General features: G+C 40.3%; 2 protein-coding genes across 4 annotated transcripts; one reads left to right on the forward strand and one right to left on the reverse strand.

Moving 5' to 3' along the window:
• The first annotated feature begins 464 nt into the window (after positions 1-464).
• On the forward strand, positions 465-3,433 carry exosc8 (exosome component 8). The gene is made up of 11 exons (XM_042499024.1): positions 465-512; positions 958-994; positions 1,126-1,189; positions 1,290-1,363; positions 1,441-1,486; positions 1,595-1,700; positions 1,801-1,846; positions 1,931-2,027; positions 2,344-2,464; positions 2,552-2,658; positions 3,221-3,433. Exons 1-11 carry the CDS (start codon positions 496-498, stop codon positions 3,337-3,339), a joined length of 834 nt encoding a protein of 277 aa, XP_042354958.1. The 5' UTR covers positions 465-495; the 3' UTR covers positions 3,340-3,433.
• Positions 3,430-20,048, reverse strand: supt20 (SPT20 homolog, SAGA complex component). 3 transcript variants are annotated; one of them, XM_042499022.1, is made up of 23 exons: positions 19,956-20,048; positions 19,738-19,773; positions 18,986-19,111; positions 18,283-18,409; positions 18,083-18,186; positions 17,659-17,775; positions 17,448-17,501; positions 16,315-16,454; positions 15,976-16,132; positions 15,506-15,562; positions 15,288-15,365; positions 14,564-14,733; positions 13,811-13,843; positions 13,595-13,706; positions 13,135-13,240; positions 11,764-11,919; positions 10,774-11,086; positions 10,573-10,685; positions 9,721-9,776; positions 9,196-9,306; positions 7,177-7,267; positions 6,355-6,443; positions 3,430-4,357 (listed from the first exon to the last, which is right to left on the reverse strand). In XM_042499022.1, exons 1-23 carry the CDS (start codon positions 19,956-19,958, stop codon positions 4,211-4,213), a joined length of 2,496 nt encoding a protein of 831 aa, XP_042354956.1. In that variant the 5' UTR covers positions 19,959-20,048; the 3' UTR covers positions 3,430-4,210. The 3 variants fall into 3 exon arrangements, with proteins under 3 accessions (XP_042354956.1, XP_042354955.1, XP_042354957.1); XM_042499021.1 differs by having other exon boundaries at positions 10,573-10,688; XM_042499023.1 differs by lacking the exon at positions 6,355-6,443 and having other exon boundaries at positions 3,432-4,357; positions 10,573-10,688.
• Positions 20,049-20,421: the final 373 nt, after the last annotated feature.

The following is a 20,421-nucleotide window of genomic DNA, read 5'->3' on the forward strand; positions in this document are numbered from 1 at the left end:
GAGTTTTGACTGATATCAAACTCATTTAATAAGCACAATGAAACTGACAAACATGTCATTTTAATTGCATAATAATTTTTAAAAAGTTGTCTTCGAAAAAAGATAACGAGGACCAAATGTAAAATAATATGTAATTGAGGTATTTAGCCTATTGGATTTATCTACAATGTTATTTACAAAGCCATTCAAACTAAGAAACCTTGATAAACCAAGAGAAAAAACAGACAGAAATCCCAGTTGGTTTCTTTGAAGACCGTTTATCATTTTAGGGTAAATAATAATTGAAAGGCAGATATCACATAAAGGTCTAATAAAAAGAAAAAAGAAAGATTATATCGTTTTTAAAATGTACTTTGCCGTACAAATCATGTCTGGCAGCTTTCGCTATATGTTGTGCGCGCTCCCGCGAGGAGCGTACAAGTCTCGGCGGACAAGCAGAACACCTTCCGGCTACCGTAGTGCGTACATCAAAACCACGTGGTCAATCAAAACATCATGGCGGCTGGTTTCAAGTAAGACTAATAAGACAGAGGCTATTACACCGAAAGTAGCACTTATTGTGTATTTTACGTTTAAGTAGATGTTCAATTCATTTATTTATGGCACCAGATCTGATCGGATCTGTTGTTAGAAAAATAAGCGCACTTCATTCAGACCCGTTAAGGAGTTGTGTCCTGTTCTGCTGATTCCTGCCGCAGTTTATACATTTACAGAGTACTGTTATATATGTGTGGCTGCTGAATACTGAGCTAATACACCACAGAGGCAGTAACTAGACCATTTAATGGGACTTTTCTCACTGTCGTATTGTCATTGATCTGATCGCAGGCGTTTCTAACAGTTATTGGTCATAAACTGAATTCTGAATTAAAGGCAAATAAGTAGATCTGTCACTGCGGAAATGTGAAGCTGTTTCTATCTGTGTGCATACCTCACTGTAATCTTGAACACTTGCAGGATTGCAGAGCCTCTGGAGTACCACAGGAGCTTTCTGGTCAGTGATTAAAACACAAAATTATTCACACAGTTGACATAAGCTTGTTTTGCAGTGACTGGTTATGATTTCCTGTGTATCATTCATGTCAGTATCAGCAGTCATATAACATTCAAATGTGTCCTTTTCAGAAAGAAAACTGTCGACCTGATGGACGGGAGCTGTCCGAATTCAGAACCACAACACTAAACATAGGCAAGACACTGTTCTTACCCTCAGTATCACTTATGTAGTACTTTGTTTGTGTTTGTTAGTCTTCATGGGGTAATTTTCTCTGTGTGACTGCTCTGTCCAGGGTCCATATCCACTGCAGATGGCTCAGCCCTGGTTAAAGTTGGAAACACCACAGTCATCTGTGGGATCAAAGCGGTAAATGATCATTAACACACCATTTCAATGAATCTGAATCAGGTGAGCCAAATGATTTCTTGTGTTTCTTTATCCAGGAGCTGGCAAACCCTCTAGTGGAGACACCTGGTAAAGGATACATAGGCAAGTACAGTTTGAAGGGTTCAAATGTTGATTTAAGGTGACACACACTAAAGGGGGTCCAAGTAAACAAAGAAAAAAACTGACTGCAGTGCTCTCTCCCCTCGTCAGTGCCCAATGTGGACCTACCGCCGCTGTGTTCCTCTCGGTTTCGACCGGGTCCACCAGGAGAGCAGGCTCAGGCTGCCAGCCAGTTCATCGCTGATGTTATTGAAAGGTGTGAGAGACTTTAACACACATTTTTCATTTCACAGCACCATTGTGTCAGCTTAACCTCTTCATGCCTGTTACTTATGGTTTTTATATGGGTGTTGCAGCTCTGAGGTGATGCAAACTGAGGACCTGTGCATTGAGAGGGGGAAGGTAAATCCAAGCACATACTCTGATGATGTGAGACTGTTGTTTATGTTGTGTCGCTGGTCCTGATTCTGCACATATTGGTTGTAGCTCTGCTGGGTGCTCTACTGTGACATGATGTGTCTCGACTGTGATGGCAACGTGTTGGATGCGTGTGTCATCGCTCTGCTGGCTGCACTGAAGAACAGTACGTGCTGTAAACAAAACTGGTAGCAATAAAGTTCACTGTTATCACAACTAAAATGAAAACACATGCAATTACTTGTTTTTAAGTGTGTCCAGTATTTATAGTAATTTGTCCATGATCGTGAACCTTTGCCTCTCATATAACTTTTTTTTTTTGTTTGTTTGTTTATTGCAGTATTATTCTAGCAAATACTCAAGTCCATGCACTCAACTATCCTCCCTCCCACTTTTAGTTCTCAGCCACAAAGAGATCTGTGTTTTTTAAGGTACTTTTTTTTTGTTTTTAAGCATATTTACAGTTTCCCTGCTCCCCACAGCACAACTCCCAGAAGTCACCATCAGCACAGAGACTGGTGCGCCAGAAGTAAATTTAGAAAAGAGACGTGGGCTGCATATTCACAAGCATCCTGTTGGGGCCTCTTTTTGTGTCTTTGATGAGTAAGTGAAAGATTTTTACTTTGTCTAGACAGGATTTAAAAAAAAATGTATTCTGTGTTGTGTAATCCCGTCCTGCTGTCTGTGCAGCTCTATACTGATTGTAGACCCCACAGCTGAGGAGGAGACGCTGTCCACCGCTCACCTCACTGTGGTGACAGATGAGGAGGATCGGCTCTGCGTTGTTCACAAACCAGGTCAGAAACACAGCGTAATGATTCGCCTCTCTGAGCAGCTTATACTCAGTGGGAATCCAATTTGTTATTGACTATATAAAGGACAAACTCAGCAGGAACTCCCAACTGTTAAAAATGTAGAGCTGAAGAAGCAGATCTACCCTACATAGTTTTTTGTGTACAGAAAATAAATTTTAATTTATACCATTAGTCTAGCTCATTGTGGGGTTTATTATGTACTTCAGTAGTATTTTTAGAGTCAGATAATTTGGAAAAATGACTAAAAGTCACTTTTAGTCATCAGAATCAATTAAAAATATTAAATGTATCGGAAACTTTTATAGTCTAGATTCCCACTACCGCCTCCTTGTGTTGCTGGTTGTTTCCATTTCTGTCAGATTCAGATTTCTCTCTCCCACCTTTCCGTTCTCTCTTAAGCTATAGAATCAATAAGCACAAGATGTCCCCAAAAAAATTATCTAAAAAAAGACAAAAGAAGATATTTTAAGTCCTTAAAGGACCTAGAAAAAAAACAAAAAAAAAAAACGGACAATGCTGCTAATAATCTTCTCCTTTTCCTCAGGTGGAACGTCACTGTCAGCGGAGAAGCTGCAGGAGTGTATCAGCAGAGCAACGGCACGACAAAGAGAGATCCAAAAACTCATCGACAAAGTCATACATAGTGTGAAAATGGCACAATGAATAGCCTCAGACGACGCTTTTTATCTAAAAGCTGTATTTTCCACTGTCAATATATATTCTTTTTTTTTAATAACAATAAAACTGCTGACAAAGACTGCTTAAAAAATTATTTCTCAGTGTCCAGAAATGTCTCACACACACACACTTGATGTCTCGTAAGAATACGCTCATGGCTCCCTAAAGTAATTAAAAGGAAATGCCTTTTTCAAAATGTGCTGTACAAAAGCAGGTACACCGTCTTTGCATGTTCATCTTGAGTCCTCGGTTGAGCCCTGTGCCTGGATGGCTAACAGAAGAAAGACTTCCAACAGACTGAGAGGTAGAGAGCTGCCCCCAGGCACTACTCCAAGATCAGATTTGCATTTTCACATGTAATGGTTATATGGAGGATTTGGTGTCAATAAGCTCACTGGGATCCGTGCTTAAAGGGCAGTTTCTACCGGGGTCAACCAAGCAGAGGCAGGAGGATCAGGCAGGCTCACAAGGAATCCTCTGAGAATGTGCATTCATAATCCCTTCAGTCCTGCGGTCCCCGATAGAGAAAAGTCTTCCTGAAGGGGCAATGTGTTATTGTGAAAGCCTGCTACCTACGAGAACCATCTTATTCTGTTTCATCTCAAAAAATATCACTACGGTTCTTTAAGTGTAGGGCTCTCTGTTCTAAAAAAACCCCATCCTCTATGGTGGACACAGTTTTGGTTCTCCAAAACCTCACACAACCATTACATACAAATTTGTCAGCTAGAAAAAGACACAGAAAGGACAATTTTTTTTTGTCTGCAGTCTCCACAGTGAGGCAGACAAAGAGCACAGTATGGATCATTCACGTCCTCGTGTAGCTGGGGGAAGGTTTTAGTGTGATTTTAGTCTGTCATGACTTAGGGAGGGGCTGTGGCATGCTCCTCTTCCTCTTACTTCTTGGTTGGTTGGCGGTATGTTGCCGTGGCACTCCCCCCTGCGGAGCTGCTGCTCCCATAGCCATTTGCTGCTGCTGCATTTGGTGCTGCAAGAATTGCAACTGTACCAGTGCAGGAGAAAGATACAGAAAACATCAGAGGAGATTTCAGTATGTCACCACTCGCAAATGCATGTTTTTGTCAATGGATGTATGTGTTAGCATCTACGGCATGATAAAAACACATTCACTGGCACCAGACTCCCTCACTGAAACTGGAATCAAATTACCAGCAGAATGCTCTGTGCCATAGAACGTCTGTGAGTGGCATGGGTTAGTGAAGCTCAACTAAAGCCTGGTACGACATACAAGAGGAGTGTGCGGAGAAACACAGAAGAGTGGTTAATGGGTTGCAGAGGGGAGGGAGGAGAAAGTAGAGATACAGATTTGGGACAAGGTGGGGTGTGTTGGGGAGTGAGGCAGGATACAGTCAAGCAGCACCAGTGGCGTTCTGGAGACACACATAATTGCCTGTGGTCCTGGCAAAAAACAGACATGCAGCTCAGCAACCGTGCTTTCTGCTCGGAGTAAGTCAGCAACTTCAACTGGGCAAAAAAAAAAAAAAAAAAATATCTGAAACCACCTTACAATTCATGCTTAACAGCCTATCGTCTCTAATCTGTCATGATGCAGTCAGCAACATTTCAACAGTGTGCACCCAAATGACAATATTTCAGATCCTGTTGCTTTGTAAGAACATGCCTCCCAATGCGACACCCTGTTAGTTGCTGCCATTGGAGGTGCCACAAGCTCTGGTGTGTGGGTTGCTGGGAGTGCTGGGACTGCTGTGCTCTATGTCAAACAACATATTAACCAAACAAACAACACAAGATGGAGTGAATCTACAACAGAGAAATCTGGATGAAAAACAGACCTGGGGTGATACAGTTTGACCTACTATCTTGTGTTGGAGGTAAAAATAAATAAAACAGCACATAATCTACACTCCACTATTCTTTAGGATTTTAAAGGTATATACAAACCAAATTTAAAGGTCCAGTGTGTAAGATTTTGTGGAATCTAGCGGTGAGGTTGCAGAATTGAAAGTTCTGCTGTATGCCAAGTGTGTAGAACAACTATGGTGGCCTATGGCCACAACCAACAATTATTTTCATTATTGATTAATCAGCTAATAATTTTCTTGATTGAATAATTAATTGTTTGATCTATAAAATATCAGAAAATAGTGAAAAATGTCCACTCCAGTTTCTCAAAGTCCAAGGTAATGTCTCTTGTTTAGTCAGTCTAAACCCGGAGATATTCAGTTTAATATATGAAACAGGAAAGCAGGAAATCTCCATATCCGAGAGGCTGAAAAAAGCAACACTTGCATGAAAAATTACTTTAGCAATTCTAAAAATAGTTATTTTTCTGTCAATCCACTGATAAATTAGTGGACTGATCATTGCAGCTCTGAAATGAAAATGTGAAAAGCTCTATCAAGAGCCAGTGTTTGGTTTGTCTGTTTTCGGCACAATATGGTGGAATACATGCAAGAGGACCCACTCTGTATGTAGACATAAACTCATTTTTGGGTAACAAAAAGACAAAGATTATTTTTTTTAGGTTATAATAAACTAATCACAACATAGTTTTGAATATCATATACCATTACTACCAAATGATGTCCTAAATCCTACACACTGGACCTTTAAGAAAACAGTAAACATCTTTTTAAAAAATTTTGTTGGTTGGCTAACAAAATGTTTTCAAAAGTTCAAAACCTTAAAATTTAGCTTGGTCGGGGCCATAGATTTATTTTTATTCTGTGACAACTCTTTGCAAAGTGTTCTTTAAAATCTATTTAAATGTACCCAGGTCTGATGGATGATGAATGATAAATAAAGTTATGTGAAAAGAAAGATGAAGAAATCCTTGTTTTTGTTTAGACCTAAATGCTGATCATCAAGTTCATTGCTCTTATTCTCTGACAGCTTATAGTGTAAAACAACAAACACCTGCCTGCTAAATAAAGGCATGGAGAGTTGGCTGATGAATCTACACTCAGTGTTCTTAAAAACATGTATATGTGTATATAGATGTTAAAGTTGCTGTATTACTTGGATCTGTGGCTGGTGCTGCTGCTGAAGCCTTGGAGAAGGCAGCGGGGGCCCAGACCCGTCCAGCCCACAGCCCAACTGGGACAGCACTAAGGGGGGGGGGGGGGGGGGGGGGGGGAGGAGGAGGGGGAGAGGGAACCCCAGAGGGAAGGATTTGATGGCAAGAGGGAGAGAAACAGAAGAAGGAATGGAGTGAAGTATGAAGAGAGAAAATGCACATACAGGCAACAGAGGGAAGAGTTTGAGGGGGAAGAAGGGATGGTTTCACGGTTTCAGTGATGCATAACCACACAAGACAAGAAGGTGAAAAGAAAGAGAGAAGACAAAAAGAGGGGACATAGCAGGGAGGCCAACAGCACAGGTAAATGTCCATGGACATTTTTAAGTGGATCATGGGTAAATAGCATAGATGGGGTGAGCCGTAAAGGTGTGAATAAGCAGGACAAGTTGAGAAAGGAGGACAGGAGGGCAGTCCAGGGGGGAAAGAAATAAGGGTGGGGGCAAAAAACAACAGAGAAAAAATAAAAAGAGAGAATGTAGCAGAGAAGAAGGGGAAGTTGAGTCTCTCCTGTCAGTTGTTACATGCTCAACTGAGAGGAACAATGGCTAACTTTAATAAAATGATCATGTTTAGTTTGAGACTGAGTCCTGATGTACAGTAATTACAATAACGAATACATTAGTAAATCTTATCTTATTAGTACTAGTTAGTGGCATGGTGTCAATTTGTTTTGAGACAGGCTAAAGGACTGGACAAAGAGAAATGTTTTAGAGGAATTTGTATGTTTTGATTGTGTGTCTGTGTGTGTATGTGGTTCGTACCTGCTGCCTGTGGAGACATGAAGCCTCCAACTCCCAGGTTAATGACCGCTGTTTGCTGGTTTCCTAAACTTTGATCTGACCCCTGGTCACCCTGCAAAAACAGTCAAAGGATAATAAAGACATCACAAGCGTTTCCCACATAATTAAAATTTGTGTGTGGCTGTAGCTGTTTTTTTTGTTGTTGAGTTTTTTTTTTGTCCCTTTGCAATTATTTTGTGTCCTCTCTCTGAATTTGGGGATTTTTGCAGCTCCATGAATGCAGCACAGGTGGTACTCTTCATACTTTTTTTTTTTCCCCAGCAGCAGTTTGTTGAGTTTAAGTCGTGGTGTTCATGTGATCAGTTCGTGGATGGATCGATCAGAGCTGATCAAATCAGACTGCTGAATCAGAGGAGCAGCTGCTGCAGAGGCGAGCGAGAGCAAACTTTTAAAACTAGCACTAGACCTACGCAGAATCCACTGGAACACAGCTGGTTTCGTCTAAAGTTAGTTGGATAAATAATGGACAACACTAAAATGTGAGCGCTATTGTTTTGAATTAATGAACGGGCTAACTTTCAATGCGCTTGGTGTTCTAGTGTTCAGTCTGTGCCCAGAGTAGAATTTGCAACCCAGCTCCAAAAGAGAAAAACAATATGCAGCAGCAAATGATGATACCCTGGCAGCAACCACAAATAAATAAATGTGCAGGAAACCCTGCACACAATTGAAGCCTACACCTGTTCAGTGCCATCACATAACACTTGGACAACAAAGACTTGGGCAGTAATGAGCAGTGTCTCACCATGTTATTCAACACTTTTATGAAACTGTATTTTTATGGCACTTCTCAAAAGAAAGTTACAAAATCTACAAAAAGCAAACTTGAAGCACTTGTACAAGTTCTAAAAATGTGATAATAAAAATCTTTAAATTGTAACTTCCACACTGCTGTTTTTGTTTTTTTTTGTTTTGTTTTTTTACATTTTTTAAAGGTTTAAACTATTTTACCTTCAAGAGTGCAACCATAAACCTTTAACTTGCAAAGTACTTTACAAGAAAGATACTATTGTTCAAGAGAAAAAAAACACCAAGAAAACCAAGTTTTAAAGGATGATACTGATTTTGCTAGTTCTAATGAGGGTCCAGAAACAACAATCATTAGGTGGTTATGAGGTGTTCTGGCTGTGGTTACAGCTTCTCCCACAGCATTTTCTTGAATATGTCAGTATCACCTCAGCCTACTGGATTCTGGGCTTTTCTCTTGTTATTTCTTGCAGATTTGGTCAGACTTGCTCCGGTGTGATGAGGGGGGATCTCAATAGCTGTCATGAGGTAATTCAACAAATGTTTTCATTGTGACTAACGTCTGGGGCTCGGCAAGGTCATCCTTACCCCGCCTTTTTATTAAGAGTAGCTTCCTTTTGGACTTCTGGTCATTCCGTCTTTAGACAGTCTACAAAACTAAGCGAGAAATCAGTTGACTCTCTGGTTCCCAATGGTCCTTTTATCATTTATCACGTAGGATTGGGTCCTATATCGCCCCTGCAGTGATAGTTTTGGCTTGCTGTGAAGCCAACAGAGCACTTTCCTGCTTAACCTTGAACTCCAGGACTTGCCTCCAGGCTTCAGGGCATTTCCAGGCACTTCCAAATTACAATGGGCACATATCTGACTCAATGTGGTTCGTACCCTTAAGTACAGAGTTAAGTACACTTGGTAATAACATATTTTTTTAATATCTCTATGAAATGAATTGCTTTTGTGAACTTGTAACACTCTCTAGACAATTGATATCTCAGTATCTACTTTGCCATGCCATTGTTTGGAGCCCAGTTTCGATATGTGCTAACATGGACACTATAAATAACTTTTATATATATTTTATGAAACTTTTTTCTAACTTTAACATTATTAAACTCAAATGTTTCAATTCCGGTTTTAATATAATACAATTTGCAGTTTTCTACTGTCGCAATTAATATGGTTCTATTGACTGTGTGTGTATGTGAGTGCATGTACAGTAACAGTGTGTCTCACCGTTTCCCCCTGCTGTTGAGGGCTGGAGGTGGCTGACTGACTCTGCTGTGGGGAGAACTGAGACAGCTGCTGCTGCTGCAGAGAGTTAAAGATGAGAGGACCAGTGGGGATCTGGAGATGTATAACATAAAGAAACACACACAAACACCAAAAAAACAAAAAGGGGGAGAGTAACAGACAACAAATAAAGGGTTGGAGACAGGAGAGAGGAAAGGCAGAGGGAAAGGAATGATGCAAAAAGGACAAAAGCAGAGGGAGATGGGAGAATTAACAAAGCAATCAAACGACAAAGGGTAACTAGACCATTACCACAATCCGAATATCACAACTAGAACTATTCAATATGCTCACTACGTGGGATATTCAGTGAGGTGCAGGAAAAGAGGAGGAAACTGAGCTGTGCAGTTGATTCACAAACACAGCACATCACTACTCAAGGTGTGGTAACAGAGGTGCAGGATCAGGACAGTCTTTATACCAAACAAATACCCAGTGCATGCTGCTATCAGTGGTACCGAGTCTTACCTGCAGTAGGTTCAGTGGTCTCAACCCAGCACTGCTGTTCAGGCCAAAAGGACTCCCTGCAACACAAATCAGAGCTAAATTCACCAAACACAAAAAACAACTTTACTCTAGACCCATTCAGCTTATTTTACTCCCTCTTGTGTTTCCATTTACGATTACAACTTTCAGTTAGTTTTTGGTATATGTGTTTTTGAAACTAATGACTCCTGTTGCATGCCCAGCCAGTTAGGAAAAGTGGATCTCTTTGAAATGCTTCTTCCAAGGTTACGTCCAATTTTTCCCTTTATATAATACAATATTCTATATTGTATATAATAAAAACTTTTTTAATAAAACATTAAAAAAAATAACATTTACAGAGAATTTAAAAGACAAATTGTAGAGGAAAAAAAATATTTCAAATGGGGGTTAGCCTCACAAGCAGGTAAAACGTAACAACATCCTGACAGCTAAAGAGAAAATACACCTGCGAGAATGTATCCAGAAGAAGCTAAAATACTTGTTGCTGTCTGGGGGATTTATTGATTGCAAAAAGTGGTCAAGTTCCTTTATGTCACTCCTGTAATCTTAGAGCGAGTTTTAACAATGCTGTTTAGAGTGTTTCTGTCTTTTAGTGTGAGGATGTGAAACTAGCAGATAAATGAAAAACACAGGAGGCTCTCTATGAAAGGCTGATTAAAACAAACGAGGGTGACAGGACTGACTGAAAAGTAATTAAGATTATGAAGGAGGTGAATTCCCTGTTGCCCTCACTTCACATTTAGTGCAGCATGTTTGTCTGCAGGTCATATGCTGACTGGTCGTAACAGATAACAGTCATTATTAAGGGGACGGGGCACTGAAATCTCTTACCAGTCTGTGCTGCCGACTGCATGGTGGGCATCAGCCCTCCAGGTGGCAAGATTCCACTCAGGTTAAGGCCTGGACCAAGCATGGGGTTAGAGCTGCTCATCAAGGTCTGAGGACTGCTGCACACACAGTACAGGATCATTATGAAAAGTGACAGTGGCCGGCAAGTGACAGAGAGGCATCAGAGACAATTTATTTTCCTACCAGACGGAGCTGACCACATTGATGAAATTGAGTCCTGCTGGGTTGGCCATGACCTGCGACGAGGTGGTTCCCGTGGTGATGGACGTGCCCATGGTGGGCAGGGGAATGGTCATGACGGGCAACGGCTGGCTCAGAGCCAGTTGCTGCTGGGCGAAGGACGTAAGGAGGGCGGGCTGCGACTGGCTCTGAACCATGGGAGGGTCTGAAGGGGTAGGGGTCACCGAGAGAGGAGCAGAGAGGGAGTCGTTGGGGTGTGGGGTTGAGCATGGTGTGTTGGTGGGTGTGGGGGTGGATGGCTTCGGGGTCCCCGATCCTAAAGTTGGGGAAAGTGGGTCAAAACAGGCAAAACAATTAACAAGAAAGAGAAGGGCACTTTTCAGCATGTGATACTTATAAAGTTTTGTAAGTAAGAGCATTGCATGACAAAAATCATACGCTAATTTTGTAAAATTAGTAATTGATTAGATGCTCTTCAAAATACAAAGATGCATCACTAACATACACTTTTTGACTTCCTACTTGCTCTCTGGCTTTCTTCTTTTATATTGCCTTTGGGGTATCTTGCTTCTACTTTGCTTTGTTTATCAAATCCGTTTGTAAACTCTGTTTTTAAAAGGTGCTATATAAGTAGTTAATTTTTTAGTACTAAAAATCTACAACACTGACTACATGGCTAAATGATGGCTTTCAAAGCAGCTGATTTTAGTCAGAATACATAAAACTATAGTGCTTCCACAAATGCAGTATACGTGTGCCTGTCAAGTATCGGATACGTCCCTGCGGTTTTATACTTTTTCATGCGCTTTCATTTTTCTTAAGACCTGGAAACTTGTCAAATTCATTTTTCATAATTTGTCCCCTCAGTTCTCCCAAAAACTTGGGAGAACTGAGGGGAGCTGATGTAAGACATTTCAGTACATGTCATTCCCACAACTGCCACTGATGAAAGCAAGCAGCCCGTAACAGTTAGTCAGACTCAGCTGTACTTACTCTGTGTGGAGCTCATGGGGGAGAGGGACGCAGGTGACAGCAGGCCCACCTGGCTCAGCTCCATGGAGTGCTTCCTGTTCAGAGATTGGCTTTTGGCTGGAGGGGGCGTAGGACACTTGAGTAGACCACTGGTTGTTTGTGAACTATATGGATTACCTGTTGATGAAAGAAGAATTGGGATACCAGAAAACTTCAATTAATAGCCTGTGCTATTACTTGCTTAGACCACTGAACTCAACAGGCTTTTATTTGGGACAGGTGTCTGTGTGTTTTTATGTTTTAACACTTGCTGTAACACAAATTGCCCTATGGGACAAATAATAAAGCTGAATTGGATTTAACTGTATGAAACAAGCTTTTATTTCCTTTCACACAAAACTTTCTCTAAAAAAGATGGGAAATACAATCAAATTGTTTTTTAAAACTGACTGAACTGCAGATAATCTTACCAAGCTAACCATGTGTGTAACATGCCCATACTGACAAAAGTTTAAACATTTATATTTGTATGCGTGATCTAAGCAGCTAACTAACGTTAACTCCAGCAGGTAGCCAAGGACCCAGTTTTTACATCCAAAGAACTTCTGTAAAAATTAACTGCAACCAGGACAGGCTTCTAATGTTTCTTTGTTAAAATTTGTAGCCACACCAAACTAGTAAAAGGGACTGGGTGTTTAATTGACACTAGGCTAATATTTGAAGTTTTAACTGTATCAACTGCATCTTTTCTATAATCACAAACAGTGAGTATGGAATAGCTCTGTTGTGGTTACACTAAGCCTATCACATTGGAAAAATCATTTTAATATGTTACCAGTCATGTCTAAGTCAGTATTTATGCATTTTGTACTTCACACCCAACTGAAAAACAAAGATAAGACAATATATACAGTGTGCCCCTCAGCTTGACCCTTTCCATGACCCGTCATGTTGCAGGGTCAATCCCTCCCCCGTATTATTTGACCTCAGTATGACCCAGCAGTCTAAATGCTCTCCATGAAAGGAAAACTCTACTGCAGACACTTCTGTTCAGCTAGAGTTAATCAATCTGTGGTGTCTGATGCAGTCCAGAGGTTTTTTGTTGCCATTTAAGGTTTGTTTGCACCCTTTTTCCACCAGTGTTTCTTGTCTAGCTTTGGTTTGTGTTTTTTGACAATTTCCAGATTTCCTTCCAGCTGACCTCTCGAGAAAGGGTGTGAATTTGGTTCTCTGAACTGTGAAATATTTGCTGTTTTTTTTTTTTTTGAAATACTAAGGCTATTTTCCCTTTCCCCTCCTTACTGTATCTGTTTTTTTACCACAATGTTCTCAGGGATCATGCAAAGCCAATACTTGTTTGCGCTTAATCTTTGTCAGGAGTCGCAGACGCACCTGAGGAGCTGCTGCCTGATCCCGAAGGCAGTTTGATGGGAGGGGGTCGATGCTTCACCCCTTTCCCCAAAACAGACGTCTGGACAAGTGGAGAAATACCATCACCCTGCAGATGACATTTAAACCACTTTGTTAGCCAAAGTGCATCACAACAGAAACACAAAAGTAATCTTTGCACAAATGGTGATTGCAACAGCACAGTCAATCCTTCAGCCACAGTGCTCATTAACCTCAATATACTTTAAAAAACAATTATTTTTTACTTTAAAAATCAAAGTTTATTTTTTAGGAGAATTCTAATATTTGTTTCTTCAAAAACAAAAAAAGATATCAGGAAAGTAACACACTAAACTCCCATTAGATGAATCAGTTGAGGTGTCAATTCCATTCAAACTCTATTTTAAAGAAAAACACAGAGCAACCTCTAACTTTTTCTACATCCAAGCAAGGCAGTGCTTACCTCATCTTTGCTGGGGGAGGGAGGCCCCTGTCCCACGCTGCCTGAGTTATGGGACATCTTGACCTGACACTTCACATCTCTCTCATACACTCCTTTGTACTGAGTGAGAAACCTATAAAACAGAACACAAAAAGTATAATACGCTCTCCAACAGCTTAACCTTAAGAACTGTATTTGACAGGAGTAGCTTCTAAACAAAAGCAAACGGTGACTCACCGGTCTGCATCTATCTTGGAGCCTATGAGAAAGCTGTGAAAGAGATAAAAAAGACAAAGTCAAGTGAATTCAGAGTGTCTGCTAAATTTGTTACGCCTGGAAACCAGACGACTCTACAAGCGCAGGTATTATTTGCTCTGGCAGACACTTCTGGTCCGCGACTGCTTTGGACCGATTTCCAGCGGCTTGAGGCGTGCCAGCCAAATCACACCCGTCAATCCAATATGGGGCTTGTTTAAGACAAAGACCAATATGAGAAGCGCTACTGAGGCATTTTCAAAAACAACTGAGATAGCTGCAGCTGAAGTAGAACTTTCTGCTGAAGCCGCTATCTGGTTGGTATTAAATGAACGGAAAGATGTATTTTTATGAAAAGAACAACAAACAACAACTACACTTAAAGCTTTTCTTGAGAAAGAAGATGTGTTTGCCATATTTCTGAAAGACAACTCTAAAATACAAACTCATAATACAGCAGCTCATCTCTATGTGATGTAGCCTTTTTAAATTTGTCTGTCGCTAAGACATTATTTTTTCTTGTGTCCCGGCCTAATACTCTTTGATTGGCTGGTAATACTTTGCCGTGATGGGCCTCGTCACTGGCAACTCAGCTCTATGTCACATGTTGAAAACCTGCTGAAAACACCTTTGGAAATTAAAAAAATGAACTGAGAAATTCCAAAGGAATTTGCAACTGTGCACAATGTGGTCTGGCGATATAAGGGTAGAATTTGTCTCACAAACTGTCCTTACGGGGGATGTATGAGCTTTAGGTCCGTGTTGTCCTCCTCTGCTTTTGGTTCTTTAGCACAGTAGATCTTCCCATACACCAGTGGGTCTCCCATTGACTGAAAGATAGACACCTTGGTCCTTTGGGGTTGGCCCCCAACCTCACACTCAAATGTGTAGTCATCTACGACTTCCTGTGTAAAGAAAAACATAAATGACAATGTTTTAAGACAAAATGCAGAAGATGGAGAGAAATGAGAAGCATGGGTAAATTGTAAATGCATAATGAAAATGTACATTGTCACAAATTTAGCAACTGGCCTTGTGACCTTGCTTCTGCCTAACACCACCTGTTTCATAGCCTAGCCCCCTGAAAACATTACTCTCTGTCTCACTGACTTACATAAGAGAAGAAGTATGTTGGAAATATATGAAAGAGTCCCACCGACTTCATGGACAGAGGCAATGTCCCTGATCTATCTGTAGTTCAGTATTGTCTTTTTTTTCCCAAAATAGCAAAAGCATCTGTGAATTCAGAACTGTTCCACATTTGCTGCAGTTTTGTGGTCATTTTATGGTCCATCAAAAAGGAATCTGAGTTCACACTCTTCTCATTGTTTCAAATAAACAAAAACCTCTTTTAGTATAAAACCAAGAGGCTGTGTGGTAATAGTGCACTATGTGTGGTGGTGGAATGGGGGCACTGACCCGTATTCTCAGAGAGTGTTAATGCTGCTGTAACACTTACCTCAGCAGGCCAGATCACAGTAGTGGGTTGAGAGTCCTCCAACTGCAGAGATTTCTCAACCACAGCGTACTTTTCCACCTAGAGAAGGACACCAACAAATCCATCTGGTTTGTTATGCCCTACATTATTACTGCCAAACGATGACTTGAGTGGGTTTTAAGTGGTGTTGGCTAAAGTGTGTAAATGACAGTGTTATAGAGGACCGTTGAGCTACTTACATCAATTTCCTTCGGTACAGTTAGTTGGCAGTTGCTCTGCTTCCACATGTCAACACACTGCAAAGTGATGACAACCGAGAAGCCAGGATGACAGCCGGAGAGGTTTGAGCAAAAAAGAACGTCAGAGCAAAATGACAAAATGCATTGACCTGTGATTAAGCAAGTTAACAGATGTTTTGCAGCAGCAGTTAATGGTAAACAAAAAAAAGTGCAGATCTGAAATATCAGCTTGTTTATAACAATTATTTTGGGGGTTCCCTTGAGGTATTCAGACCACTTTTAACATGGCTGAACACAATCATGGGAAGCAACATTTCCTTAAGTTTCATTTCAATGTGACTAGTGAATGAACAGACGTCATGTTAGAGAGGATCTACCAAATAGTAAACAGCCTCAGTCAACTCTACCTTTTCTGCGTATGTACACAATGTATACACGCTTGTAAAATCTTGGGCATGTTGACTACTTACGTTTCCAATCTTTGAGATCTTCAGGTCTATGACAGGAGCAGGTTTCCTCTCCTTCCTCCTCTGAAGGTAGTCATAGAGTCGTAGCTGTGGTGGCATGGGCAGATGGGAAAGCTCCTGCTGCCTGTTCAGCGCAGCTCGAGAGTGCCTCTTGAAACACCTACAATGCAAACGATGATCAAGGCCCCTGCTCCATTCACTTACTTTTTCCTTTTAACAATCACAGAGCGTTCATTTTTATGTGTTTCATTTCCAAAAGGAGGAACATTCATAAATGAGCATTTATTTTCTGGCATGACTAATTTCAAAGTGGGTTACAGAGTGCGTGAGTGTATTCAGTACCGTTTCATGGAGCGAGTGTTCATTTTCTGTTTGTTGTAGAGCAGGCGGTTTGCTGTGCAGGTGACAGAAATGGAAGGGTCCAGGCACAGAGGTTCAGCTGTGGCCAAAATCAACTGACTTTCCAGCTGTAATTTGTCATCCTGAAGCAGAGGAAAACAAACGATACCGAAATCACCTGTGCAATGTGCTAATGCTTTAAGGAGAACGCCATCCCCCAAATTACCATCTGTATGTCAATTACTCAGTCCATGTTGCTCAGTCCATTTGTGAAGACAACTTTGTTTTTCTCACATGCCTCGATGGTGAATGGAGAAACCAAAAATTGAGAAAATGATCGATTAATTTAAAGAGGCTTAGAGTCATACAGGTCCACTTTTAACAACAGCAAAACTGTATCAGAACAGTAGTGAAATTGAGTAAATTCCAAGTCTCATTTATCCAGTCGCATGCTCAGTTCCTCCCAAACAGACAGAGCTGACCTGAGAGTAAAACTTATAAATGCTATCTTCAAGCCAGACTCCACTGAAAAAAAACTGTGATTAGAAGTCGCTAAAAACAGAAGCTGCTGGTCTAGCCACTGCCTTGATCGGTTAGTTTGTGTTATAGTGTGATTTTACTCTTTTAAAGGGTTAGTTTAGATTCATCAAAATCACACAATAACTCAAACAAACTACCAGTTGGAGGCAGTGGCAGACCAGCAGCTCCTGTGTTTTGAAGCAAAATTACTGTTTTTGTCAATGGAGTGTGGCGTTGAAGAGAGCCTTCGTAAGTTTAAGTTTCAGTTCAGTTCCCCATTGGAAAGGGCTGTCTGGGGGTGTTTGGGAAATAGCGAGCATACAACTGAATAAATGAGATGTGGATTATAAGGCACGACTTGTGTCAGAGCTTGTAAACAGATGTTTCAATGTAGTTTTGCTGTTGTTAAATGCACAATTTTAATTTGTAAATTTTCTTCACGAATTAACGTAACACGGGGTGAGTAATTGATATACAAATGAATATCTGGGGGTTTAAGAATTATTTTTTAAAAATTCAAGACACACAAGAGATGCTTGCCTACTATTATGCCTTAAGTAAATGAGGCAGAATTAATAGTTTTGTTTCTCTTTGAGATAGTAAACATGACACTTTACCTGCGTCCATTTGTGGTGGTCACTAGTCATGGCATGGACGTCACAGATCAGAGTCTGCAGGGCAAAAAGACAGATAAAAACAACTCAGTTATATCAGCAAGCTGACAAATTATCACTCGTTCCAGGTCATATTTATCTGTAGTAAAGCATTTGTTCTACAGTTTGTTTTGGCCTATGTGAAAGAGGATTCCCATGTATTCCATAGATTTACCTGCATGGTAGGTCGCAGCAGGATGTGTCTGCTCTGATAGGTGGGCATCTTGGTATTACCAGACTGCCTGTAGTCTCTCACTTCAACTATTACACAGCCACAGTGAAAGATGTTCACCTGAGACAAATTGCATATGGAGGATGTCAACCAGCAGCTGGTACACAAATTACTGAGAAAGACTTAATACAAACTATTCTAAACTATTAAAATGTAATTGTTCTTTTATTACATTTAAGACATAAATACGAATAAGAGGTCTGAAACTTTTGAATTTGCGTCACATCTACATTATTGTAACCTCACATTCAAATGATTTTGATCTTAAATCTATTGTTGATAAAGGGGGGGGGGTATTTCAGCATCTACAAAATGATTTGTGCACATGCATATTTACATCTGTACATCTTAATAAACACATACACACCTGGGATTTCTCCAAAAGATCCACCAGAATAGGTGGCAACTCCTCAGCATCTAGGTATTCCAGGAGTTCTCCTTCTTCATATGGCAGACGGATGGTTTCAGAATCTTGAGAACAACACAAGCATTGATTGTTACAGATGAGACAACTGAGGTACACAGATAAGAAAAACAAACCTGAATGGGCTAACCATCTTCTCTTACCAGATCCATTTTTGCCCCTGAGCATTAAAGAATAGCCTTCATTCCCAGGGTACAAGTTGACCACCAGACATGATACAGACTCCTGAGACACCAGCTTCTCCAGTAGATTCACATTTCTCCTCAAATTCTTCAGAAGGACAACAAAAAGGAAACACAAACAAAAGTGAAACCCTCCAGATTATCTACAAAAATCTCACACATATTGTAACCATGCCAAATATATGTGAGAAAAGCTTGCTATCATTGTGTTCCACCCACATTAACCTTGAGTGGATGCTGTTAGGTAGTTGTTTCACATGTTTTTCTAAAAGATGACTTCAGACAAGGATAAGCATTGCTTTGGTTTATTACGTTAAATATATAACATGTATTTGCTAATGTACAAATATGTTAGCATACTGTGATATATTGTAGCAAATGATAAAAGAGCAAAAGTGATTACTCATGAGGTTTTAGTGGATGTGTGTGCTTAGTATTGTTATGTGTATGAATAAAACTGGATTGATGTACCTTTTTTCCACACTGATACACTTTAAACATTTTCATGAAATTGACAAATGTGCATGCATGTTTAGAAACCATTATCAAGACAGTTTAATGTCCTGAAAATCAATGTTTTTCCCCACAGACTGGAATGAACAGGGACTAATGCATGCCCATAATGACTTAGTCATAACTGAGAGTCAAATTGCATAACACAAACCTTTAACTCTGGCTCTTTCTCACATTCCTCTATGTACAGCTCATAGAGCTTCTGATACAAACTCTTCCTCCCGCCAGATGAAACTCTTCTTTTGGCTGGTCGTTGTCGAGCACTTTCAACAATGTACTGAAAAACAAATTATATGCTGTATTAAAGAATGATAGGAGAGATTGTGACTTACACGGATAGTACATAGTGCATACAAAGGTTGCACAGGGATAAAACACATTTAAGGGGTTGACCATTAGTGGTTTTTCAGGGCTGATGCCGATTTTTAGTAGTTAATGATACTGATAACTGATATTTGGACTCAATATTCATGTATAATGAAAATCTTTCTGTCAATATTTAGAATTTGGAATATAACAAACTCCAACACAAAACCTTGTTTATTTAAATGCCTTTAGCAGATGTTTAATCAAAACTGAAATATTCAACATAATGTACAGCAAGTTCCCTGTATTTTTAAAAAAATAAAGCCAACTGGTAATTTAAATTAAAAAATGGAATACATAACAATAGCTCTCTGATGTTTTACAAAGTCAGAGTTCCTCCGATGCTGACAATTTCTTTGCACTTTTTAATGAATGCATTTGATCACCGATCATTAAATCAAAATGCCGATAGACAATCGGTAAAATACCAAATATCGGCCCCAATAATCACCCAGGCCTATAATATGTCGACGCTTAATTCTTTCATCTTTCTACAAATATACAAACACACAAGAATGAAATAATGTTTTATTTTACCTCGGCTCGATCCAATGCATATTCCAAAACTTGTTGCTTTGGAAAGTAAGAGTAAAAAGAGACAGATCAGTCGCAGTGGAAACTCCCAAATTAGTAAAAACAAGCTGTGCAAGTCCAGGGGAATGTTTCTGGTTTGGTGCGTTACCTGACGTTAAACATCACTGTTGATGTCTACTAAACATATAGTGATTCATTTATCTGAAAGAGGTGAAACTTACCATTGTGGTCCACCGCCAGCTGCAAGGCGAGTGACGGTAGACGATGCTGTCCTTTCTGCCCCACACTGTCACCTTCCTAAAGTGACCATTCACACCCTGCACAGCAACACAGGAGACGTATTGCACGCAGCACGGTCAAACAAACGCATATAACACATGAACTCACACAGATACACTCAGTGTGGCTGGCGGGTTGTTAAGAAAGTGCAGATGCCAAATACACTGGCTGGCACTCAGGCAGATGCCACACACAAACAGCTAAGAAGACTGGCGAGCGAAATTGTTTCATCTTAGTTGTTTCATCATTTGAGTACACTTTAAATGCTCCAGCGAAGTAAATATACGCCTAAAATGTCTCAGCGTCGATATAACGGTGTAGCTCAGTTTAGTAAACTCTGACGGCTGTGAGCCCAGTCAGGAGAGAGGCTGAATAGCAACAAGCTCGTTGATGCCTGACCGTTGAGGC

Source organism: Plectropomus leopardus, chromosome 13, assembly GCF_008729295.1.
Source record: "Plectropomus leopardus isolate mb chromosome 13, YSFRI_Pleo_2.0, whole genome shotgun sequence".
Lineage (NCBI taxonomy): Eukaryota > Metazoa > Chordata > Actinopteri > Perciformes > Serranidae > Plectropomus > Plectropomus leopardus.